Raw genomic sequence first — 26,630 nt, forward strand, 5'->3', positions numbered from 1 at the left:
CGGCAGAGCATCTGGTGGATTTGAACCGTGCGCCTCTGGGATTGCAGTGCAGCTTCTTGCCACTAGGTCACCAGAGCTCCCCTTCACTAATTATTTTTTAATATTGATTGCTTATTAAAATGCTAATGTTTTTATATGTTGAGTTAAATAAAATATATTACTAAAATTAATTTTAATGTTCCTTAGAAGCAAAAATGGTATAATTTGGTCACAAACTTGGGGCATATTACCAGGAGGGAGACATTAGAGAAAGACATTATGCTTGGGAAAATAGTCAATAGAAAAGAGGAAGACCCCAATAAGATGTACTCACCTAGTGGTTACAATGGACACAAACACAGTAGCAATTTACAAGAATGGCACAAGAGAAAACAGTGTTTCATTCTGTCATCTTAATTGTTGCTGTGAGTTGGAACTGAATCAACAAAACATAACAACAGCAATTACTTTTTAAGTTTTTTGATAGAATGACCATTACAAACATATGTATATGTGACTTGAATATTCTTATGAACAGCTCAGATTTTTGTCTCTCTTAAAGGTAGAGGACTGTTGAATCTGTTCTTGGAGCTTTTCATTTCCAGAGCATAACAAACGTTAATGGGAATAGCGGCTATTACCCGTTAGGACTTGGGGCTGAAATAGCAAGAGGGCAACAGACATTTATTACTTTATTTGTATTTTCCATTCAGGAACCTTCTCTCTTCTTAATTTGGATTTTGTTATATATTCTTCTCTTTCTAAAAAAAATTTAAGATTGGTTTGCTTACAAAGTTCTTATGCATTGTGTTTCACATTATTCTTCATCCACATAGTGTTTTGTACAGTCATTTCAATGCATTATGCTTTATAAAATTAATCATCAATGATGAGCTCTGGCGGCCTAGTGGCAAGGAGTTACAATGCAATCCCAGAGATGAGCAGTTTGAATCCACAAGATGCTCTGCTGGAGAAGGAAGGACAATCTTCTCCTGTACCAATCAGATCCGATTTGACGAAATTCACATGCAAAAGAAAATTTTTTAAAAATTTAATCACCATTGGATTGTGTTCATCATTACCCTGTCTTTTCAGGTTCCCGCTCAATCTTTCCTAGAGGAAGGTGGGTAAAGGAAGTGGGAAAGGTACAGCAGGGACCTGAAAAGACAGAGTAATGATGGGCATTTTTAGTAATTCTTGTTGATTTTTCTGTGTAGATAACAAACATCTCTCATGAAATTTTGAACCTTTTCAATTGGTTTTTTTACCATTATATTTTTTCCAGTAGGTATTATTTCTATTAACAGTATTTTACAGGTTGTGTGTGTGTGTGTGTATGTGTTTTCCTGACTCCACTGAGTCTTATTAACTCTAATAACGTTAAATGTTTTTATTTGCATCATCTATAATAAAGATGTTGTTGTTGTTATGTGCTGTTGAGTCACTTGCAACTCATAGTAACCCTATGTACAACATCCCTGAAACCTGCTCTATCCTGAGCCAACTTTACTGTCTCCGACGCATCTACCCTCATTACCCTAGTCACTGTATCAATTCATCTCATCGATGATCTCCCTCTCTTTCTTCATCCCTCCACCCTTCCAAGCATGATGTCTCTCTCCAGAAACCAGTCCCTTATTGCAATATGCCCAGAGTATGTCAGATGAAGCCTCAGAATCCTTGCCTCCAAGGAGCAGGCTGGCTACATCCTCTCTAGGACAAACCTGTTTGTTGTCCTGGCATTCCATGGTATATTCAAAGTATAATCTTCTCCAGAATCATAATGCAAAGGAATCAATTCTCTTTCCATCATCCCTAGTCATTGTTTAGCTCTCTGACACATAGAAAGCAATTGTGAATACTATGACCTGGGTCAGGCACACCTTAGTCTCCAGACTGACATCGTTGCTCTTCAGTATACTTTCTTATATCTGTACCCTCACTTATTTCTAATTTTTTTCATGTATTATTCTGACTAGAACATCCAAACCAATATTAAGACCATATTAGCAAATTGATGAGTGGGACCTTCTAAAGATTAAATTCCTTTGCACATCAAAACCTTTTTCCAATAGGGTGAAAATAAAACCTACTGACTGGGAGCAAACATTTAGCAATACCTTCTCAGGCAAGGGTTTCATAACAGAAGTTTACAGAATACTCCTGGGCCTCCACAAGAAAAAGATTGATAACCCAATTACAAAATGGGCAAAAGATATGAAAAATTTTTCACAGAGGAAGACATTCAAATGGCCAATAGACATATGAAAAAATGCTTAAAGTCACTGGCAGTAAGAGAAATGCAAATCAAAACTACAATGAGATACCATATCACTCCAGTAGCAGTGGCAAAGTTTAACAGGAAAGCGAGTAATAAATGTTGGAGAAGACGTGGCAAGATAGGAACTCTTATACTTTGTTGGTGGGAAGGTAATATGGTACAACCACTCTGGAAGGCAGTTTGGTGTTGCCTCAAAAAGCTTAACATACAAATTCCATATGGCCTAGCTATTCCACTGTTTAGAATATACCCTGAGAGAATGAGAAATGAGGCACAAATAGACCCTGGTATACCAATGTTCAGAATAGCCTTATTCACCTTTGCGGGAACATGGGAACAGCCAAAATGTCCAACCTCACACAATGGAATACCTACACAGCATGCAGGAGCAATGATTTTGTAAATTTCTACCTAACTTGGGACGGACTGGAGAGCATTATGCTGACAGAACTAACTCAGTTCCATAAAGAAAAGTACTGTATAAGACCATTATTGTAGAACAAGTATGAGGATCCAAGGAGGGGAGAGAGTGGAAACAGGAGTGAGAATGAGTGGGGTGGGGGTGGGGATGCGGTTAATCATGGGGTCGCACAATTTTATGGGGTGTGTGTGAAAGAAATGGGAAAGATCTAGTGTGGAAAAACAATGTACTTAAACTTTGTAAATAAACCAGTGTAAATTTTTTAAATTATTAAAAATGACCATGTTAGTGATGAAGAATGATTGTATTCCATCCTATTTTTAAAGTATCTATTACTCTTCCATCATTTAAAAATGGATATTTAAAAATATAAAAATGAATATTTATGATCATGCTGAGGATGTTGTTGCTGTTGTTGTTATATGCCATCGCCTGCGACTCACAGCGACCCTATGTACAACAGCCCTAAACCCTCCTCTATCCTTTGCCACTCTTATTGTCTCTGACACACCTACCCCCACATTATCCCAGTCACCGAATCAATCCATCTCATTGAGGGCCTTCCTCTCCTGCTTTGTCCCTCCACACTCCCAAGCATGACATCCCTCTCCAAGGACCGGTCGCTCCTTGCAACATGTCCAGAGTATGTCAGATGAAGCCTCAGAATCCTTGCCTCCAAGGAGCAGCCTGGTTTAACCCTTTCCAGGATGAACCTGTTCATTCTCTTAGCAGTCCATGATATATTCAATACTCTTCTCCATCACCACAGCTCAAAGGCATCAATTCTCTTTCTATAATCCCTATTCATTGTCTAGCCCTTTGGTGCATAGCATTTCAAAGACCATGGCCTGGATCAGGCACACCTTAGTCTCCAGACTGATACTGTTGCTTTTCAATACTTTGGAGAGGTCTCTAGCAGCAGACTTTCCCATTACAATACGTCTTTTAATTTCCTGGCTGCTGGTGCCAAGAGTGTTGATTGTGGAGCCAAGCAGACTAAAGCTGTCAACAGTTTCAATCTCTTCACCATCCATCGTGATGCTGCCAATTGGCCCAGTGGTGAGAATTTTTGTTTTCTTGATATTGAGGCTCAATCCATAATGAAAGCTGCAGTCCTTGACCTTCTGCACAAAGTGCTTCAGGTCTCCCTCAGTTTCAGCAAGCAGGGTTGTGTCATCTGCATAACGCAGACTGTTGATGAATCTTCCTCCAATCCTGATGCACATGCTGAGGAAGGAGAGATCTGTTTAAAAGGGATATATGAGTGAGTATTCTTGTCATTACAGAAGTCCAGAGTGAAGGCTACATAGTGGAGTGAACTTGGGGGGAGGGATTGCATATCAATGAGATTTTCTTTTTTTTTTCAAGAAGAGTGATTTGGGGAGGATGTGGTGGGCAGAGAGAAAAGTGCAACAGTGAATGACTGGAAATTCTAAATCTCTTTCATTAAAATTAAGAAATAAACTTAAAAAAAAATTCTTCTGCTTCCAGGTTGCAACTATGGCGGTGGCAAATTCAAGCCCTGTTAACCTGGTGGTGTTCTTTGATGTCAACACTGGCAGCCAGGAAGTTGGCTGCATGAAGATCGAGCTTTTTGCAGATGTTGTGCCTAAAGCGGCCGAGAACTTTAGGCAGTTCTGCACAGGAAAATTCAGAAAAGATGGAGTACCAATAGGATGGATACAAAGGGAGCACTTTCCACAGGGTCATAAAGGATTTCGAGATCCAGGGTGGAGATTTTGTTAATGCAAACAGTGGTCCCAGTACAAATGGCTGCCAGTTTGTCATCACCTGTTCTAAATGTGATTGGCTGGATGGGAAGCATGTGATATTTGGAAAAATTATTGATGGACTTCTAGTGATGAGAAAATTTGAGAACGTTCCTACAGGCCCCAAAAATAAACCCAATTGCCTGTGGTGATATCACAGTGTGGAGAGATGTAGCATAGACAAGATTAACTCAGGCTCCTTCTGGGTGATGATCTTGATAAAATCATCTGGATTGGCCCCAAGTCTTCTTCCCTGCCTGCTGCTGCTCCACTTGATCAAGAGACCTTGGAAGTATCAAATTCAAGACAAAACTTGTGTGTTTATGTTTTATTTGTAAATAAAGTGGGGGGTCTTTTTTTGTAAAAAAATTTAAAACTATTGACTGAAAATCACCATATGCTTATTTTTATTAGCCGATAGATACAGTTTATCTTTGGAGTTAGTGCTTGCTATGTAAATTTATTTAATTATCATATTAACTGATCATCATGGTAGCTATATGGATTTTGTTCTGTCACTGTAAGTATTGTGCTTCAAGTTGGATCTTCAAATGATGTTTTCTTGACTACTCAAAGGCATTTAGCAAATTATAACATAACAAATTATGGATAACATTGCAAAGAATAGGAATTCAGGAACACTTAGTTGGGCTCATATAGGACTTATACATAAAATAAGATGCAGTCTTATTTATTGAAAGTAAAAAATACCAGAAGAATGTCTAGCTGTGCTTCATTGACTATGCAAAGGCATTTGACTGTGTGGATCATAACAAATTGTGGCTAACATTGACAAGAATGGGAGTCCCAGGGCACTTAATTGTGCTCATGCAAAACCTATACCTGGACCAAGAGACTGTTGTGCTAACAGAGCAAGGGAACACTACATGATTTAAAATTAAGAAGGGAGTATTCTCTCCAAACTTATTTTATCTGTATGCTGAACAAATTATCTGAGAAGTTGGACTCTTTGAAAAGGAATGTGACATCAGGATTGGAGGGAAACTCATCAATAGCATGATTTATGCACAGCCACATGATAACACAACCTTGCATGCTGAAAGTGAGTAGGATTTGAAGCACTTGTTGCAGAAGATCAGGGAATGCAGTGTTTGATATGGACTGCATCTCAATGTCAAGAAAACAAAAATTCTTACCACTGAACCAACATACAGAATCATGATGGATAGAAAAGATATTGAAATTGTCAATGACGTCATCTTACTTGGATCCACAATTAACACCCTTAGTACCATTAGTCAGGAAATAAGAAACATTTAACTGGGAAAATCTGCAGTTAGGGACTTTTCAAAATTATTGAGGAGTAATGATGCCAGTTTGAGGACTAAGATGCATCTAATTCAGGCCATGGTGTTTCTTTCCAGTCACTTGCTATACATCTGAGACCTGGACAGTGAAAAAGGATGACAGAAGAATAATTGATGCCTTTGAACTGTTGGTGTTGGAGAAGAGCACTGATCATTCCAAGGACGGCCAAAAGAACAAACAAATATGTCTCGCAGAGAGTGCAGCCAGAGTGCTCTTTGGAGGCAAGAATGATGCCTCACATACTTTGGACATGTTGTTAGGAGGGGCTATTCCTTGGTGAGGCACATGATGCTGGGAAAAGCAGAGGACTGGCAAAAAAGAAGAAGACCCTTGACCAAGTGGATTGACATAGTGACTGTTGCAATGGACTACTATGTGTCAGGAAGTGTGAGGATGGCACAGAATAGAACTGAGTTCAGATCTTTTGGTCATAGGGTTGCTTTGAGTTGTACTCCACTTGACAGCACTAACAACAACAACAACAAATAAAGGGGGACAGAGAAGTGTCTGATATGGTCATTGTCCTTAAGGAGCTTAGGATATAATGGGAGAGGCAGATAGTGCTTATGATAGCAGCTTTCTTTTAAAATTTTCATTAACTGATAGAATTGTCTAAATTAATAGATACTATTTAAATCTAATTTTTTAAAATGTTTCATTCTTTTTAAGATTTTTATTAACTGATTTAATCTTCATAACAGTCCAATGAGGTAGGTGCTGTAGTCACTAATTTAGAGGAGGAGACTGAGTTAGAAAATATAAGTAATTGCTCATTGCTACACAGGTAGACATTGCCCACCCAACTAGACAATTATTACATGGCTGCCATTTATGGCAAGGTTGAAACCAAGAAAGTCTGGCTCTTGATCTTTGTTCTTAACAGTAATTTCTGCTGTTGAACAGTAGTTTTCAAAGTGTGGTCCCCTGACCAGCAGCACAAACTTCCTCCAGAAACTTGCAGGAAATGCTTATTACTGTGCCATACTCTAGATCTACAGGATTGAAAACTCTGGCACCAGGATTTAACAGTCAATTCTGATCTCTGCTTAAAAACCTCTACTGGGGAGAAGCTAGACATAGTATGATGAGAGTTAGAAATTAAGCTCCTCATGTCTTTTGCATAGCATTTAGTAGAAGTTAGACATCAACAGTTACTTATGAATGAATGTATATGGGAAAGTGATATTTGAACTCCTTCTTTCATCACTTAATCACTGATGGAAGGGATATGCCCAGAAACTGTGCTCAGTGTCTGAAAGTGTTGTTGTTAGGTGTTATCAAGTGGGCGAGGACTCACAGTTACCCTATGAACAACAAATTAGATTTTTGTCCTGTCCTCACACCATCCTCATGATCTCTATCATGCTCAGGCTCATTGCTGTAGTCACTGTTATCAATGCATCTTGTTGAGGGTCTTCCTTTTTTTCTGACCCTCCACTTTCCCTAGAATGATACCTCTCTCAAAGGATTGGAACTTCCAGAGACTATGCTCAAAATAAGTGTGACAGTTTCACCATCTTTGCCTCTAAGAAGCACTCTGGTTGCACGTCCTTCAAGACAGATTTATTTATTCTTTTAGCAGTTCATGAGGTAGTCGATACTCTTTGCTAACACCACAATGCAAAGACATTGATACTTTTATTTCATTCATTGTCCAACTTTCAGATACATAGGAGGCAATAAAACACAAAGTGGTGGTTCTGAAAAAGATGTTGCTAAGTTTCTGTACCAGCACAGGGACCAGTAGAGTGGCAGGAGTATCATGAAAGAGCATTTCAAGAAGAAGAAATGTCAGGATTTACTGAACAATGGGGAGAAGAAACAAGGGAGAGGTGTAATTTCTACAAAGGTAGCATTCACAGAGTCTGGATGCACAGGATTAGCATATTTATAGGGAAAGAAAAAGTTCATGTTGACATATGTTTTATCTCTATATTTTTACTATAATAAAGAGAAAGAGAGACTTCAGTTTTGGACTCCTTAAATTCAAAGTGCTGGTTGGATCTCCAGGTGGAGCTGTCCAGCAAACACTTGTAAATAGGAGACTTAGCTGAAGCGAAGATTGAGAGTTGGAAGGTTGGTGGAAGAGACTGTCAAGAGGAATGTGGAGAGTGGAATTAGAAGTGTTGAGTGAACAGCATTGCCTAATACAGCAAAAGGAAGAGGGGCCCCTCAAAGGAGGTTGAAAAGGAATTAGGAAACTAAGATACCTCAGAAAACACAGAAGCGAAGTAGAAGATTTATAAAAGGATAGTGTCAGATTACAGATGTAGAAATGAGGATTGGGGATTACCTTTAGAATTTAGGACAAAAGTCATACAAAAAATCTGAGATCTTGAGAGTGAACGCAGATGGAATTCAGGCATGAACTGTAAATGGAAAAAAATGGACGTAGGTACTTCTCAAGTATCACAGATAGAACTCTGCAGTTACATTTAAGTTGAGCTTTTGACATCTGTCTGGATAGGTAGGGTCTGTTTCATCTCTCTGGTCTCTGTATCCAGTACACGGCCTGGAAAAAAGGAAGGCGTCATGAGTTCAGCATCTAGATACTGATAAAGACTTCTCAGAGGCTGTTGCTTTACAGCCAAGGCTTGAAGGATGAGGGTGACTGGGAGAAGAGATGGGACGCAGAGCTCCTAGTTGATGGGGTGCAGGAGTATGTAAAGGGGACCCGGGTATGAGGTGGGGTCTCTGCAATGCACGTGTGGTACGGTATAAAGGGATGGTCGGCCTGTAAGTTTAAAGGAGGCTGTTTTGGGGGGGGAAATGCAGGGCCTGAGCCAGCCGGGTTAATCCTCCTGGCCTCACTAACGCCGCATGGTGGTTTCACGCAGCCTCTACCCGAGCTCTCATGCTGGGCTGCAAGGCGACGGGTGACCGCCAGGGGCCGCTGCCTCCAGTCCCGGTACCCCCGCCCCTCTCCATTGGCCTTTGTTGCCGTCGGAGCGCCCCGCTTGACTCGTTCCCGTCCGCCCCCTGGGCCTGGCGGCCGCGCCTGCGCACTGTCAACTGGCCGGGCGCTCGAAGGGGGAGCTGCTGCAGGCTCCGCGGCGGCGGCGGCAACGGAGGCTGCGGGGGTGGCGGCGCGAGCGGCCGGGCTTCGGGGGGGAGCCGAGCCCGGCCCGGGGGCCCGAGCAGCGAGAGTGCGGGGAACCTAGGCCCCTCACGCTGGACTCCAAAGTCTCCAAGCTGCCTGATCTACGCACGGGTATATGGGATGGAAGCGGGACCCTCGGGAGCAGGTAAGGGCCCCGGGGAAGGGGGTTGATGTGCGCGCTCCAAGGACCGGAGAGCTCCCGCGTGAGGAGCGAGCTTCCCGAGCGAGAGGAGCGTTCCTGAGTGTGGAGAGAGGCTCTCGTGGGGTGGGGGGCCCAGTTTGAAGGGGGCTGTGTGCAGTTCCGGGAGAGAAAACCTTAGGAAGGGAGCTCTGAGATGGGGGCCGTTTGTAAAAGGAGGCTGTATGCAGTCCTAGGGATGGGAAGTAATCTTGGAGAAGGGCCTGGTCGCACTCAAGGACTCCTGTAGAGCCGAGGAGGCCTAGGGAGAGGCCCGGCAGGTGGCAGGGGGCGGGCTCCAGGTGTCCTGGAGGGGAGGGGGGCGACACAGATGGGCCCGAGAGCTACCGCATGCCGGGGCGGAGGCTCAGCGCTGGCGGGGCCGGGTTAGTGTCTGTTAGTTACACAGTGCTGCTGTAACAGAAAGACCACAAGTGGATGGCTTTCACAAACAGAAATTTATTTTCTCACAGTTTAGGAGGCTGTAAGTCCGAAAGGGTGCCGGCTGTAAGCGAAGCGTTCTCTCTCTGGTTCCTCTTAAGGAAGATTCTTGTCTCCTTAGCTTCTACTCCTGGGCAGTCTTTTCTCGTCCCTAAACTCAGCTTTTTTCATTTGCTTGTTTAATCTTTTATATCGCAAAAGAGATTGATGTAAGACACACCCTACTCTAATCCTGTGCGTTGACATAACAAAGACAGCCCATTCCCAAGTGGGATTATAACCACTGCCATAAAGGTTAGGATTTATTAACACCTATTTTTTGGGGGTGGGGGTGGGCACACAATTCAATTCAGTGTCTCAAGGGAAGGCGCCAGAGCTGAGCTGTGAGCTCCGCCCAGCTCGGTCTGACATGGGGACGAGGGTCAGGGGGGCGGTGGTTGGGGACTCAGCCCTGGGATTCCCCCCAGTGAGTCTGGGGAGCCGGAGCATGCGCGGGGAGGTGGCTGTTGGAAGGGGTTGCCTGATGTGGTGGGGGCGTGGCTGCCTGAGATTGTGGTCCCCCTTTACTCCCTCCTCATCCACCTTATATTTGGAAGAAGGATGCTTTCTGTAAAGTTACGCTTATAGGGGGAAATGGAAATCACCCCCTACCTCATTTTAGGGGCTCTTTCACTTAACCTTGAAGACCCCCCCCCCCAGTTGCAGTTTGTTAAGGAGGAGTAAGAGAAACTGCCCAAATGCCTGTATCTGCCACTAGAATAAGGAAAGGCTGGAATTAGCAGCAGTGCTTTTGAGAATAGGGGTGGGTCCTCCCTTTAGATAGGCCTTAGAAACGAAGTTAGGAGCTGAGAGACCAAGGCCAGGACCAACTTGTCTGGTTTGTTTACAGATTTCTGGGCCAATACTGACTAGATATTGTAGTTTTTTAATCTGATAATGACCTCTCTATTAAAATACCTTTTAGGGGACAGACTGATCTCTTCCTATACCTTAATATTCTCATGATTTCTGTATTCCACTGAGTATTTGTAGTCTATCTGATCTTTTTCCTCTTTCTGCCTTTCATAAATGGTCAGACCCATGTCACTAGATTCTAACTTGCCCAGTGTACTGTTGAGTAGTATGTAGGAGTAGAAGATTTTGGTCTGCACCCTGGTATACTGAGTCCCAGCTGTAGACATAACTTCTCCTTTTTCACAGGAAAACAGAAAAAATAACAGGAGGAAAAGAGGTCTCTCCTAGAAGATTCGAGTCCCCACAGTAAACTGTGGGGCATTGGGGTTTCCTGTGCCCTAAATCTGTGATCCTGTGGAATAATCTGAGGAATAATCTGGATCCTGGAATCTTTTAGTTCACCTCTAATCATCTCTTCTCCTTTGGTCTGGGGATAAGAATAGAATGTACTTTCTTAGTGGAAAGACCCCCCCCCCTTTTTTTTTTTTTTTTTTTGAGATCACATCTTCCCTCTTCAAGGAAACTTAGTCAAATTGTCATTCAGTGTTCTGTAGGTACTGAGTGTCTACTCTTCCCATAATTCCTATAATACAAATTTTTAGACACTCTGTAGGCCCTGAGGTGTGGGAATAGCGCTCAGGAAGCAACTGATGTCTCAGTGGTCACAAACTCCCTTCTTTAGGTCTTTCCATCTTAGGAACTATCATAATTTTCCATATTGGAGCCTATTTGCAACATCCTGTGAACAAGAAGGGAGTAGGTGAGTCATGGAGATACCTATGGATTACTGAGGGCTTGCACCAATCACCAACACTCAGGAGTGATGAAAGTATTGACCTTTTTATTTTTTACAAGGGATCAAATTCTAGGAAAAGGACAAGTTTTGGGAAGAACCTACTGGTCCTTTGCCTCATTAATGAGTGTAATTGATATTCAGTCTGGATACTTTGGATAGAGGTACTCTTTAACTGCCTCCTTCCTAGGCTTAGACTATTCCTTTGGGTTTAGGGTGGTTCATGAGGTGCCCTGAAGATACTCATCAACTAAGGCATTGTTTCTGGCCTTCCAGGACTTATGCCCAAGTGAGCTGAGCACATCATGAACTGGACTGGAAGCTTCATGAGGGCAGAGGCAGTGTCTGTAGTACCAGCAAGTGTGCAGAAAGACCCTTACACAGAGTACCTTTGTATTGTGTTGAATCGTGTTCAAGTGTAGGTTTTTTTAATGATCTCTTGTATCATTAATGTGTGAACAAATTATTTTTGATAAATTGTCCAGCTAGTTCTTGCTCGTCCCCTAGCTAATCCAGCCTTAACTCTGTGTCTTTAAAATAGGCAATCGCTCACAGGCAGGTATGTAGGCCTCCTAGACTGCTGAGAAGGAATCCCTGAACCTGGGCTTTGAGCTGTTACTTTTCCTTCTCTGGACCAGTTGGGGGAGGGGGAGTGTCCTTTTCTGGGCCCCTCCTTCTTTGCTCTGTCTGCAGAGAAGGGCTCCGCCCCTTTCCCCCAAGGCCCGAGCTTTGTCCTTGTGCTGGGGCCCTCATCTGCATCACAAAGTGGCCGTCTGTCCCTGTCTGGGTCTGAAGGAAAGTGTCTCCCTTTCTCACTAAAAGCTGGGGGTGGGGTGGACTGGGGGCCTTGTACAGCTGTAAGGCATGGTGGGGGATGGGATGGGGGTTAGTACCTCTCCCTTCCCAAGTGTGGAGATGGAGAGGTGGAGATTCTGTTTTCCCAAAGCATCTTTAGAGAAATAGGTGCTCTAAAGGGAAATCTGACGTGTTGTCCAATTATGAGGGAAGAAGGCAGGAGAAGCCTTTGAAGCTAAAGTATCTGTTCCATCCTCCATCATTTACATTCAACCACCAGCTCTAGATGTCCTCCTCCCCCTAAGGCCCCAAACATTTAGTTTAGGAAGCTGAAGGAGGAAATGGAATCAGAATGTGGGCAGGGGAAATGTCTCTTAACTGGCTACATGCACAGGGCCTGTGCACGCTTGTCCCATGAGAGATCTGTAGTTGTTTCTTCAAAGTTGCAATGTTCATGGTTTTGTGCTGAGTGTGCTTGTGGAATGCCTGTGGATATGTTTGTTCATTCATTTACCATCTGCATATTGAACACCTGTGTGCCAAGCACTTCAGATTCGTTCAGCAGGGACCAAGGCAGACACAGCTCTGCTTATGAAGAGAGTACAGTGTAAGGCCAGAAGGGGGGTTTGTATAAGGGTAAGCTGCCTAGGCCCTTGTGTGTGTATGTGTTTATGAGAGTGGGATGTGTGCTATGGGAGTGTGTCTTTGTGTGTCTGTCTCACTATGGTTTATGTTCCAATTCTATCCAGCTCTTTTCTGGATTAGGTGACCAGATACTAGTAGTTAAGCTTTCACTTCACTTGTGGCTGAGTTCTAAGGCCTGGTCCACTCTTGACTGAGTCTTCCTTCATTTCCCTGTCTGTAGAATGGGGCTGGACAGGTGGAAAGAGAGAAGCAAGCAGCCCAGACCAGGGACCTATGGCCCTCTGCTGAATACTTCTGACCTCTTCCTGACCCCCTAGCTGAGGATCTGCCCCATCCCCCCAGCCTTGCCTACTGTGAAAGCAGAGCTCTGGTGATGGGAGCCTTTGGGCTGGTTTATCCCTGTCCCCACCCACCTGGGCTGGTCCTCTACCATCTGGGACAATAGGAGCTGAGGACAAAGGCTCCTCTTAGTGTTCCTTTTTTTTTTTCCTCTCAAACTGGAAAAATAAGACTGGGGGTAGCAATAAGAGGGGAGACAAGAGAGGGGAAAGGAGCAGGATCCCCCCCACCCGAGCCCCTTCCTAAGCGCCTCTTCTTGAAATTGATCCCTTCTACTGTCTGGATCCTCTGAGAAGAAGCTGTGAGATGTGAAGGGGTCAGCTAAATAAACGCTGTAGGGACTACAGACATTTTATATACTCCTTTCCAGAGCCAGTTCCCCCTTTTCCAGTATTTTAATTCCTGCCTGTCCTCCCCAACCTGTAGCTGTCAATTCTGGCTCATAGAGGCCTTGAAGGATAGAGTAGAACTTCCCCATAAGGTTTCCAGGGCTTAATCATATAAAAATAAACTGCTATCTCTTTCTTCTGTGGAGCAGCTGGTGGATTAAAACCATGCACCTTTTGGTTAGCAGCTAAGCACTTGAAACAGGGATCCCTCTGCCTCTTTTCCAGAGCCCCAGATTCTGGTCTTTTGTCAGATACTCCCATATTTAATCAGTTTTGTTCCTCAGCTCTTTGTTAATTTGAACTTTTCTTCATTAATATTGTTCAATGTAGTCTTGTTTCCTGCCCCGGTTTCTGTCTTTAACCTACCTTGCCTTAACCCCTAACTCCAGTACAAACTGCACTTTTTTTCCCCTTTTCTGTGACTCCTAGTTCTGACCTTTTCTCTAGTTCCATATGTCACCCTCTCTCCTTTCTTTAACCTCTAAACATTTTTCTTAGCCTTTTTCTCCTTTACTAGCTTTCCAAATTTAGCTTTTCAGTTGCCATAATCTTATCTTCAATACTCCCTCTCCCCGTAGCCTGGACTCCTATGACTCTTCCTTCTGCCCACATTGTAGAAAAGCTTTAAAACATGATGCCATATTTCATTCGGGATGGTGATGAGTGAGAAGAAAATATGAATGGCAGAGAGAATAGGACATTCTTGCTGTTCTGCTGAAATATCTGATAGGGGCAAATGTCTTCAGATTTATCCTCTTTGCCTAACATGTGCTAGGAACTTCTTATTTATTCACTTGATGAATTTAAGATAGACAACAGGGATAATTTTCCAGACTAGAAAGAGGTTATTTAAAAAAAAATTGAGTTTGAGATGTCTGAACTAGTGGAAGAAAGCCTTCAGCTGGTTAAGAAGGAAAGAGGCTTTTCCCAGCGCTCTGCAGTTCTGTGCTGGGAGGTCTGTGCCTTTCGAGTGGTGAGGAGGAGGCTACCAGATTGTAGTCTCACCAAGCTCTTTGTCTTTCAGCTGCGGGCGCCTACCTGCCCCCACTGCAGCAGGTGTTCCAGGCACCTCGCCGGCCTGGCATTGGCACTGTGGGGAAACCGATCAAGCTCTTGGCCAATTACTTTGAAGTGGACATCCCTAAGATCGACGTCTACCACTACGAAGTGGACATCAAGCCAGATAAGTGTCCCCGCAGAGTCAACCGGTAAGTGACTCACCTCTGAGCCACTGAGCATAGGAAATGTTCCTTTCTGGCATCTAGGAATCTTGAAACATGGGCTAGAGAGATAAAAGGAAAAACAAGGAGGTGGTTAAAATTATCAAATTGCAAGAATTATTTTTTGAGGCCAGAAAAAATAAAGCAAGGTAAAAACTGAAAAAAACATCAGTGGGATTGATTATTAGGACATAATTAATGGCTTTAGCCATACCAATTTTAGTTTGGGTAGTTAGGGTAATCTGACTACAACAAATTAGTGAGAACAGCTATTTTCAGAAGCTTGGTGGTGAAATGGGGAAAAGAAAATGTTTGCCAGAGAGGACTGTGGGGGTCAGGGTGAATACCTTGAATGTTTCAGTGTTCAAATAAATGAATGAAGACTTTAGAAATGAAACCAGGTTATGTTTATAGATGGAGGAGAAAGAACTTGTGAAGGAGAACCTAAGGATACAGAGAGTAGAGGAGTGCGAGCCCACTGATTTTGCTGAGGTGAACATTACTGGATATACTATAGGGCATTAGTCCTAGACACAAAAACCAGTACTTCTTTTTAGATTTATTTTATTATTTGAAAATTACACGTACAAGGTAAAAATAAAGAGATATTATTGAATGAATAGTGTGAAAAGTGTATCCTCATTTATTACCCTCCTCTCTAGTACCCCAGTGGCTTTCCCCAAAGGTCTTTATTATTGGTATTCTTGAATATGTTTCAGGAGATTTTTCCATGCATATATAGGCATGGGGGGGCACATTTTTTTAAACTTATGAAATATGGGAGCTTATGTCTCTTTTTGTACAATTTGCTTTTTTCCATTGAGAAAAATTGTTTTTTGAAATAATATGTATCCGTAAATGCAGATACCCTTTAAATTTTTGCATAGCTACAGGAGTCCACTGAATAGAATAATATAATAATGTTAATGTTGAGCAAAAGGAGGTGATAGAACTAAGAGCTTCACAGAGGTAGAAGAGATGAGGTTCTTTGGTTTATTTTTGTTCTGGTTCATACCATTTATTGAGCCACATTTAAGTTGTATCTAAACTTGCTACAGAAATGAAACTGCTTTGGATATTATAATATGTAGATACATTTTTACACTCATTTGTATATCTGTAGGATAAATTCTGCTGGAATTACTGGCACAATACTTTTCAGAATTTTGAGATATTGCCCTTTTTTTCTTTTTTAAAGTAAGACTTTAATACCATGCCAATTTATGCTTCTATCAGCAGGGTGTTAGGGGTTGTACTCCCTATACCTTTACCCACCAATTATATCAACTTTGATATATCAACTGTGTAACAAATTTTTGTCTTTGAGAGACGGAAGTGTATCCAATCTTAGCTCTGGTGAACTAGTGCTAAGAAGCTGCTCTGCAATACCAGAGATCCTTGATTTGAATCTGCCAGCTCCTCCGCAGGAGAAAGATGGGCAGCCTCCTCCGATGTGATTTACTGCCTCTGAAAACCTGTTGAAGGGTCAGCTGTGGGTTGTTTCTGGCTCGAAGGCACACAACAGCAGACGAATTTTAAATCATATTTCAAATGAGTCAAATGGAATATGTATTTCATTCCTTTCTTTTGAAATTATGCATAGTAGAGAGACTCTTCCGTGGTAACAGAAAAATGAAGGAAAAGATAAGTTGATATATAAATGCTTGTGTATATACTTTCCAGACAGACTTATTTCCTGACAGGAAGAAGGAATGGGTTCTGGGGCGAGGGTTTGACACAGGCTCTGAAGGAAAGCTAAAAGAGTGTGGAACATTAGTGCAGTCTAAACCCATGGGCTTGAAGCCATGTGTTTAGAGTTGTTACCAATCTACATTTTGATTGTTTTTATCCAGTAAGTGGAGAAGTTAGATGGTCAAATGGGCTGAACTTTTTTTAAAGATAGATGGGCAATCTATCTACGACTCTAGGAGCAAAGGACAGGAAATGAAATCAGATGTTAATGTTGAGGAAAAGGAGGTGATAGAACCAAGAGCTTCTCAGAGATAGAAGAGATGAGGTTCTTCAGTTTATTTCTGTTCTAGTTCATATCTTTGATCCATCGACTTTAGCCTGTTAGTTTGAGTATTGAAGATGGAAGATGGCTTTTCCAAAGATGGTCTTTTCCAAAGTCTGCACAGTGCCTGCTCTTAAGCCCTTTCCCCTTCAAGGTCTCCCTCAGCTTAGAGGGCACTCTTACCTATTTTTTCAGATTCTTTAGAGCCTGGATCAGCTGAGGATCAGTAGCCTCTCTGGAAAACGATTAGGAATGCAAAATTTCATCCTTCTTTCTTGATTTATTGAATAGGAATCTGCATTTTAATAAGATCTCCAGGTGGTTCATATGAATGATAGTTTGCAGAGCACCTGGTAGAGTAGATGAGATTAAAGTCACTATTAGGAGTGAAAATAGTAGATGGAACATTTTCTGGATTTAGAACTTCTTCCAGAAACTTGAGTTGGTAGTCTCTCAGTTTCTACAGGCCATTCCTATCCTCCACAGGGAAGTGGTGGAGTACATGGTCCAGCATTTCAAGCCTCAGATCTTTGGTGATCGCAAGCCTGTCTATGATGGGAAGAAGAACATTTACACTGTCACAGCACTGCCCATTGGCAATGAACGGGTAAGGTTAGAATCCTGCTGGCCTATATCAGGAGCCTAGAGTGGCACAGAGCTCATAAAAGTCTATTAGGACTGCAGAGTCCATTGTTTGTGTAGAAAAAAATGTGTTTTAGGGTTGAGGGGGCAGTTAGGTGCTGATGTTTATTTATCCTAATATTTACCCATCCCCCCAAAAAGCTGAGATTAGAATGAAATAGACCTATTTCAAAGGACAAGAACTTCCTGCTAGGTTTGGTTGAAGGCAAATGCAGTGGGCCAAGGAGAACAAGGACAGGGCCTCCCTTCAAGACCACTAAGCATGTAGTAGTAGCTGGAGATCAAGGGGATTTACTCTGGGCCTTATTGTGATCTCTATCAACTCAAGGAGCAGATTCTTGCTGGATCCATAGGATATTGGGGACATTTGGGTAGGTCTAAGAATGTATGACAGTCTTTCACCCCTTTTACTCACTTTCCTGAAGGTGGACTTTGAGGTGACAATCCCTGGTGAAGGGAAAGACCGGATCTTTAAGGTCTCCATCAAGTGGCTAGCCATTGTGAGCTGGCGCATGCTGCATGAGGCCCTGGTCAGCGGTCAGATCCCCGTTCCCCTGGAGTCCGTTCAAGCCCTTGATGTGGCCATGAGGCACCTGGCATCCATGAGGTACTGGGTGTTGTTAGTATCTGGGCTATGAGTGGTGGCAGGCAGAACTGCTGTTGTGGAGGAGGGAGGGAATGAGTACATAGTAAAGTTTCACTGTGTGCTTGTAAAAAGAACCTATTTTAACCCTACCCTGTGCGAGGCCAAGTGTACAAATACAGTTATATGACTTTAAACCTTGGCCCTCTTAGATATTTTTGGACCTGACTCCCATCTGTCCCTGGAGGGCAGAGAAAGGGTAGAGACTTGCACAAGGTCACACAGCTAGTAAAAGATGAGAGCTGGAATTAAAGCCCTGGTGTCCTGCCTTCCAGGCCAGGGCTCCTCCGATGCCTCACAGGGTGGGGGCCTGTGCCCGAGGGACCAGTTCTCTGCCTGTCCCTGCCAGGTACACCCCCGTGGGCCGCTCCTTCTTCTCACCGCCTGAGGGCTACTACCACCCGCTGGGGGGTGGGCGCGAGGTCTGGTTCGGCTTTCACCAGTCTGTGCGCCCTGCTATGTGGAAGATGATGCTCAACATTGATGGTGAGTGCAGTGAGCTATGGAGCCAGGGGCACCCTGAGCCCAGTCATCACCTTCCGAGCCTGTCCCCCAGTTTTGCAACCATACTCCTAGTCTAATATTTACAGCCTTGGGGCCTCCCCTGTCCCACTACCCTGTGAGGAAGAGGGTCTAAAGAGCAGTGCCTGCATTTGTCTAAGTAGACAGAATCTGAACTGAGTTATTCCTGCCCTGTCCCCACAGTCTCAGCCACTGCCTTCTATAAGGCACAGCCAGTGATTGAGTTCATGTGTGAAGTGTTGGACATCAGGAACATAGATGAGCAGCCCAAGCCCCTCACAGACTCTCAGCGTGTTCGCTTCACCAAGGAGATCAAGGGTGAGGAGCAGGCAGGGAGGGGAAAAAGCACTACTTTCTTTTTGCCACAAGATGAAATCTCAGGGGCGAGCTGGGGACATAAGCAACCTATTGCAGCCCTGACACAGTGTGTATGTATCACAGGGCTGAAGGTGGAAGTGACCCACTGTGGACAGATGAAGAGGAAATACCGTGTGTGTAATGTTACCCGCCGCCCTGCTAGCCATCAGACGTAAGTTGGCAGTGCTGCTAAGCCATGATGTTGTTTGTGGGAGAGGGCTGAGGTTTCGAATACACTCCAGTCCTTTCCTCACTGCCCCACTGGCCCAGTCTTTAAAGATAAGCTGTAGTAATTTGGCCTCCCTCCCTAACCTTCCCAGATTTGTTGATAGTCTTCCTACCATTTTTACCTTTGGTCTCCACTTTTCCTCCTAAGGCTATAGAACAAACATGGTTGTCCCTGTTCCTGTTCTGTGTCTGTAAATATTAGAATCTCTCTCAAAGCAGTCTCCCAGAAAAGAAATCTGAGTCCCTGGGCTTGACCTTGGGGAAGATGACACTGATTTCATTCCTCTTCTTGACCTCAGAATTTACTGGAGTGTGTCAGGCTTTATACTAGGCCCTAGAAATACAGGTGAGTTAGACATGGTCTTGACCTTTGTGGAACTTGCTTCTTAAGTCTTTTTTTGTCCCTGGGAGCTCCATATTGTTTGCTTTACCATGAGTGGCAGTGCCCAGAGAAGAGGCTGAGTATACATGAAACAATTCTGGAGTCTGCCATGGCTGTGGGTCTAGAGAGGTGGGATAGAATGCTGGGCTATGATACCTCTTTCCCTTCCCCCAAACAGGTTTCCCTTGCAGCTGGAGAGTGGACAGACTGTGGAGTGCACAGTGGCACAGTATTTCAAGCAGAAATACAACCTTCAGCTCAAGTATCCCCATCTGCCCTGCCTCCAAGTTGGCCAGGAACAAAAGCATACCTACCTGCCTCTAGAGGTGAGGCTGCCAAATAATGGCTGGGCTGGGGCACAGGCATGGCATCTGCACATGAATCCTCAGAGGCCTACTTTTCCCTTTGTTGTCTCATCTTAATTTTGAAGTTTGGAAAATTGATGTTCTCAGTCATATGAGCTGGTTCTCCTGTGAAAAAGTCTTATTCCCTTCCTGTTTTTCATGTTCTCCTTTGGAGTTGTGAGCCAGTGCTGCAAACTGTATTTTACTGTTTAATAAGTGATTAGTTTGCCTAGGGCAGAGATTTCAGATATCCACACTCATGTTCTTAATTCTTTCTCAGCTGTCTAGAGCTGAAAGTTGCAAATGAGTTGGAGATACAGGTGTACCTTGTTTTCCAGAAAATGGAAATGAATGTTGCGAATAGTAGAAATCCTGTTTCTCCAGTGATCAGTGTGTGAGTTTGGTGGTTGATGTGTTGTTTGTTTTTTAAATTTAGCCTTCTCCTGTACCAGTCAGATTAGATTTGATGGTACACACACACAAAAAAATAAAATTTTAAACAACAACAAAAAAATTAGCCTTAAGGTTGGCATATTTTTATACTTAAGTATACTTCAAAATCCTGCAATAAAGGAAGACTAATAATGGTATTGGAAGGAGTGGCCACTTCCTGTAGAGGGCCATGGTGGCCCTCCTCTATGTGGTCTGCTGCTCCCGCAGCTCACCACGTCTTTGCCGCTGCCGCCATCATCATCGTCTTGGAATCCCCCGGCATGCACTTCTAAAACCACATGTCTCTGGAAACTCTATGAACTTTGATAAATGACAGTAACAGAAAGGCTTCAGGTCTTTTTTTCAAAGGGTCGCTATGAGTCATGCTCAGCTCAATGGCAATCAACAACAATAATGTTATTAGGAAGCTTAGTTCCTAGTAATTTGAATCTACCAGTACCTCCTGAGGAGAAAGATGGCCCTCCTCCTGTGATTGACAGCTTCAGAAACCTGCTGGACAATTAGATATGAGTTGGAACTGCCTCCACAGCAATTTGTTTTTTGAGTTTGAATAGTTCCACTTAAGTCATAGAAAAGAAAGAATAATTGAGCTTTATATTTGGTTTGTTACACTGTAACCAAAATGTTTAATGAGAAACTGCCTTTGCAATCCTCACTGTCTAGGTTAGTCTACTCAGTGTGTGGCCAGGGGACCAGTTGTATCAACCTAATTGGGAAAGTTGTTAGGAATGCAGAAGTTCAGGCTCCATCCAGACCTACAGAGTATGAATCTGTGTTGTAAAAGGACCCCAAAGGAGATTCGTATGCACATTAAAGTTTGAGAGGCACTACCCTACACCAGTCTTTTATTTTGTCCTAGCAGTAAGAGTCAGGTAGCAAAGCCCAAAGCACAAACCTTCTGCAAGCTTCTAGGGTTAAAGATCCAAAATCCACAGTCTTGTATTTGGCAAACAGCTGTTGATGTGCAGAAACTGGGATGAAGGCAATATGTTCTCTGAGGTATAAACAGAACTCTGTAGGGACAATCCCAGTTAAGTAGATAGGCTTTAGATAATATCTATTGCCAGCTGAGGTTTGTTAGCAAATTAACATTACTTCTGTTTAAACAATAATTCCCAGCGTGAATAATTTATGTAATGACATCTATCTTGATTTTTTGACTGTTGTTGAATTTGAACTTTTGTTAATATGTTTATTATTATACCTTCTGGGTATCTGGAATATAGCAATATAAAGTCTTTGTGGTCATGGAGCTTAACAATCTAAATGGAGGGATAGAGAATACATTGATAGAGAAATAAAGTCATTTCAGACAGCAGTAAATGCTTTTATAAGGATAATTGAATTAATTTCCTTGGATTATTGTGATATAGGCCTACAAACTGGTAGCTTGGAAGAACAGAAACTTACCGTCTCACAGGTCTGGAGGCTGACAGCCCAAATCCATGGTGTTGGCAGCAGCACCACATTCTCTGAAACCTCTTAAAGATCCTTTTTTCCCCCTCCCCCAGCTTCTAGTAGCCCCAGGTTTTCCTTTGGGTTGTAACTTTGGCAATCTCTACCTTCGTCCTTAAGTGGTGTTTTTTCCGTGTATCCCTCTGTCTCTCTTCTCTTTTATAAATATACGCGTCTTGGTGGATCCAGACTCACCCTATTTCATTATAAGGTCATGTTAACTGATAATATCTTCAAACACCATATATTTGAATAGGGCCACATTCACAGTTACTGAGAGTTGGGACTTCACACTTTTTTTCCAGACACAATTCATTCATAATAATAATAAAATCCATAATAGTAATAAAGCTTAATGGGATTAAAGTAAACATGATGGGTGATGAAGAATGAAAAACCAAACCCACTGTTGTTGAGTTGACTCTGATTAAGTTCTAGATAGAGTAGAACTGGCCCATTGGGTTTCCAAGTCTAAAAGTTTTCTCAGGAGCAGACTGCTTTCTCCTGAGGACCAGGTGGTGGATTCAGACTGCTAATCTTTGGTTGACAATCCAGTGCTTTTACCAGCTTCCTCAGGACTGGCAGCCAAGGCTTCTTCTCTTAGTAGGGCCTCTAGGTATAGGATAGACTGCACTCAAGCTAGAGCTACCTGTCCTTCTTGTTTTCTCAGGTCTGTAACATCGTAGCTGGGCAACGATGCATCAAGAAGCTGACTGATAACCAGACTTCAACAATGATAAAGGCTACAGCCAGGTCCGCTCCAGACAGACAGGAGGAGATCAGCCGCCTGGTCAGTAGGGCTGCAGAGTAAAGCATGCTCAGTTGCTAAGTCATTGGGATCCTTGTTGCACAGATCCTCTTTTGCTTCCATCAGGACCCTCAGGAGAACACAAATCTGTGTTCTATGAAGTCTATGTGATATGAAGTCTATAGGGCTATTCTTACTTCTTGACCCTGTAGCTGTTTCCTCCATGTCATCTTTTCCCCCTTTCCAGCCAGGGCTATTCCTCATCACCGACAGCCTTTCTTCGAGATGCTCTCCTTGTATTGCTGGTGTGTGAAATGAGAATTGCCAAACTGCTGCTCTCATGAAATCCTCTTTTGCTTTGCAGATGAAGAATGCCAGCTACAACTTAGATCCTTACATCCAGGAGTTTGGGATCAAAGTGAAGGATGACATGACGGAGGTGACAGGGCGAGTGCTGCCGGCGCCTATCTTGCAGTACGGCGGCCGGGTGAGCAGGGTCAGGGCCAGACAACATCTCTGGGGCATTATGGGGAGGCTGAGGTGTATATTAGGGGTTTTTACTACCCTACCCACCTGGCTTTACTGAAGCTCACCTGGGCGCCCCCTTTGCCTATCCTCAGAATCGGGCCATTGCCACACCCAATCAGGGTGTCTGGGACATGCGGGGGAAACAGTTCTACAATGGGATTGAGATCAAAGTCTGGGCCATCGCCTGCTTCGCACCCCAAAAGCAGTGTCGAGAAGAGGTGCTCAAGTAAGGCGGGTTGGAAATATGGAAATAGGGGTGGAAGGGTGGGAAGGGGCTAGAACTCCTCCTCCACTGAAGGGACCAAGTTTTGATATGAAGTCTGCTCTTCAGTTTCTGCTGCTGCTTTACCTTTTGGCTAAAACTTCTTCCTGTCCTTTTCTGTCCATCCACAGTCAGGAGTCCTGATGAGCTGCCATATCTTTGTCAGAGATGATTTCAGGACATAAATCTTCTAAGGGAGGCCTGAATTATTGTTATAATTATTACCATTGGTGGTAGTAAATAGTAGTGATGCCTGTACTGGTTATATTAACATTGTACTAATTGCCTAATTTATGTTCTCTCATTTCATGTCCATAGTGAGTAGGTAGTGATAATTCCGTTTTCAGGAGTCTGAGGTTCAAAGAGGTAAAGGAACTGGTTGAAGTTTGCACATTAAGAAAGTTTCAGAGTTGGCATTAGAACAGATCTAAACTTTCAAAACTTGCATTTCTAATAGGAAACCAAAAAAAAGAGCAACTTGTTCAACTAGTCCTCTGGGCTCTCTTCTCCTGCCTATGGAGTTTTTCCAGTCAGGTTCAAGTCACTTGAATTAACATGAACTGTAAGGTTCTTAAGGCTATGATGTAAGTGACAGCTGTGAGAAAGGTGATAATAGCCAAATGACTTAAATAAACAGATAAGAAGTCTTGAGTTAGTGAAAGAATAAGTGAAGCAGTCTCTGATTTTTCACTTAGAGTCTTTTTAAAAACAACTTTATTAAGATATATTTTAAATATCACAAACATCACCCATTTAATGAGTTAAGTGCTTCCTGTAGCCTTTTTTATTGTTGTTTTGGTTTTTTCCCCGTCTTGAGAATAAAGTTTATTGTTACTTTTGGAAAATATGATAAAATTCCAGATTAATTACACATTTACTTTTTTTCCTATTTTTTATTGGTTTGCTTACAAAGTTCATATACATTGTGCTTCACACTATTCATTCATATTGTGTTTCTTACAGTCATTCTCATGCATTATGTTTTATAAAATTATTCACAATTGGACTTTACCCATCATTACCCTGTCTTTTTGCCCAGATCCTTCCCATTTCCTTTTTCCCTACCTCCCACCCCCATTTCCACCTACCAAGCTGTATAACCCTGTGGTTTTGCCCCTACCCATCCTCAGCCCTCACCCTCTTGAGTTTCCATACATGTTTTACTAGGTATCCTATTTTTACAATAATGGTCACATGCAGTATTTGTCCTTATGAGACTGCAGTAGTTCCCTTAGCATAATGCTTGCCGGCCTCTCCCAAGTTCCATAATGTTTTTCTAAATCATTGCTCCTGAGTGCTGCATAGTATTCCATCGTGTGAATGTACCACAATTTGTCAATCCATTCAGCTGTAGTTGGGCGTTTGGTCTGTTTCCGTGTTCTTGCTATGATGCATAACGCTGCTATGAACATTGGTGTACAAATTTCCGTTTGTGTCTCAGTTCTCATTTCCTTGGGGTTTATTCCTAGTAGTGGAATGGCTGAGTCATTCGGTTCTGTTATTTTTTTTTTTAATAAAATTTTTATTTTATACTAGTTTACTCACAAAGTCCGTACACATTGTTTTTTCAGCTTTTGAAGTAATAACCTTATCTGGATCTGAACTGGATTCAAAACATCTTGGGGATGATAAAAGTCAGCAGAGTTGGTCCTTTGGGCAATGATAAGGACAACAGAGTCATGTGCCTGGTGGAGTCACCTGGCCTTGGGTTTTGTGTGAATTCTGACAGCTCTAAGGGATGTAGAGACTGCTTTGCTCTCACAGACACATAATAGCCATCAGCATCACAAGTGTACTTAATTCTTTATATTGCCTTTCTTGAATTCTTTGGATTTTAACCCCATTTAGACCAGACTGCATTTAGACCAGGCTGGCATTGAAAGCCAGCCCATTAGCAATATAGGAAAGACTCCCTTGCAGCTTTCACTAGTAATCCCACAAGTACCTGGGTGTTCTCTCTTACTTATCTTTCATCTGTCCTTTCTTCTGGGTACAATTAATTCACTTGTTTTGGGCATTTTTAGGTGTAAGAACTAAAGTCTCATATTTAGGTATAAGAACTAGGGTCTCAGTTGGAAGACTTTAATTCATCCTTCTTCCATTTCCCCTTAAATATAGAAATTAAGAATGTGGCTTTCGCTAAGTGGGTTGGTGGTATGTGGTTGGATGTGTGGTTCTGGACTAAAGATTGAGGAATCCTTAGGCATAGGAGTGGATGAGATTGTTAAGGGAGAATGTGCATAGTAAAGAGGTAGCTGAAAATCAAACCCCCAAAATATGGAAGGTAGTTACAGTGAAGTCCCTAACTGTATATGAAGCATGGAATCTAAAGCACAGAGGAAGGAATCTTTCTGTTGAGATAAGAGAAAAAAAAGAAAGTGGCTGTGGAATTTGAGAAATTGGTAAGTAAGAATGGATGAAGTAAATTGGTTCAACACTTACAATTTTTCTTCTGATTAAAGATGCCTCATTATTTTAGCCATATCACTTTAAGTACAGGATTTTGAGATCTTGCCTCCTAGGGACTTCTAAGCACATTAATGATAATCAGCATTGGTCACAATTGTCGAAGGATGATCTGTCAGTAGAAAAAAGAGGGAGAATACCGCTTTGCTTGTAATGAAGACCCACTATTAATGAGATTTATTAATACATTGGCTTTTTCAGTAGCTACAGTGCAGCTGAATATAAGGCAGAGAAAGAAGAACTACTGTTAATAGCCCATTAAAGTCATAGTTCTTATCCTTATAAAACAGTAAAAGTAAATAAAAATAACAACAGATGAAAAATTCTTCCCATTTTCTCTTGATCATAACGCATGCTAAAAGTCAATGCTTGTTGACTTTTTAAAAAATAATTTTAATGAACATTTTCAGAGATTTTGGATTTCCATTCATTCATTGCTGCACTTCACTTCTCTCCCCGCCCAGCCGCCCCGCGGCCCCCCCCCTAGTTTGCGCCTCTCTTTTAAAAGTAAAAGAAATACTCCCTCCCTGGTACACAATCCCCGCACCCCTCCCACCACCCCAACTACACTCCACTATGCAACCTTAATTATGGACTCTTGTGAGCTTGTTGACTTTTTATAAGTACCAATAAGCCAAGTATTACCACTATTAAAAAAGTAAATATTACAAAGATTTTTTTATTCACTTTAATGTAATTTAGTGCCCATCCCTCATACCATTCCATACCTGCTAATTTTTCATTTTCACATCTCAAAATCCAACTCTCTATAGAATATATACTATATAAACCATGGAGAAAATTCCCCCCCTCCCCCTTTTGCTTGTGTGTACTGTTGAATCGGATCTGACTAGAACAGGAGGAGATTGCCTCTCTTTCTCCAGCAGAGCTTCTGGTAGATTTGAAATGCACACCTTTGGGATTGCAGTGCAGCTTCTTTGCCACTAGGCCAC

General features: G+C 42.6%; 1 protein-coding gene and 1 pseudogene across 1 annotated transcript in view; both read left to right on the top strand.

The window, feature by feature from the left end:
• The first annotated feature begins 4,181 nt into the window (after nt 1-4,181).
• On the top strand, nt 4,182-4,625 carry LOC102851522 (annotated as a pseudogene).
• Nucleotides 4,626-8,797: 4,172 nt separating this feature from the next.
• Nucleotides 8,798-26,630, top strand: part of AGO1 (argonaute RISC catalytic component 1) — a 36,602-nt gene continuing 18,769 nt past the window's right edge. The window contains exons 1-11 of the mRNA XM_006886441.1: nt 8,798-9,024; nt 14,438-14,621; nt 17,134-17,254; nt 17,715-17,896; nt 18,282-18,418; nt 18,638-18,772; nt 18,896-18,983; nt 19,600-19,747; nt 22,344-22,463; nt 22,786-22,908; nt 23,042-23,175. Coding sequence (XP_006886503.1) covers nt 9,000-9,024; nt 14,438-14,621; nt 17,134-17,254; nt 17,715-17,896; nt 18,282-18,418; nt 18,638-18,772; nt 18,896-18,983; nt 19,600-19,747; nt 22,344-22,463; nt 22,786-22,908; nt 23,042-23,175 — 1,397 coding nt within the window. The 5' untranslated portion in view covers nt 8,798-8,999. The remainder of the gene's footprint in view (nt 9,025-14,437; nt 14,622-17,133; nt 17,255-17,714; nt 17,897-18,281; nt 18,419-18,637; nt 18,773-18,895; nt 18,984-19,599; nt 19,748-22,343; nt 22,464-22,785; nt 22,909-23,041; nt 23,176-26,630) is intronic.

This window comes from Elephantulus edwardii, unplaced genomic scaffold (genome assembly GCF_000299155.1).
Source record: "Elephantulus edwardii isolate Elephantulus edwardi_28Jun2011 unplaced genomic scaffold, EleEdw1.0 scaffold00049, whole genome shotgun sequence".
In the NCBI taxonomy this organism is placed as follows: domain Eukaryota; kingdom Metazoa; phylum Chordata; class Mammalia; order Macroscelidea; family Macroscelididae; genus Elephantulus; species Elephantulus edwardii.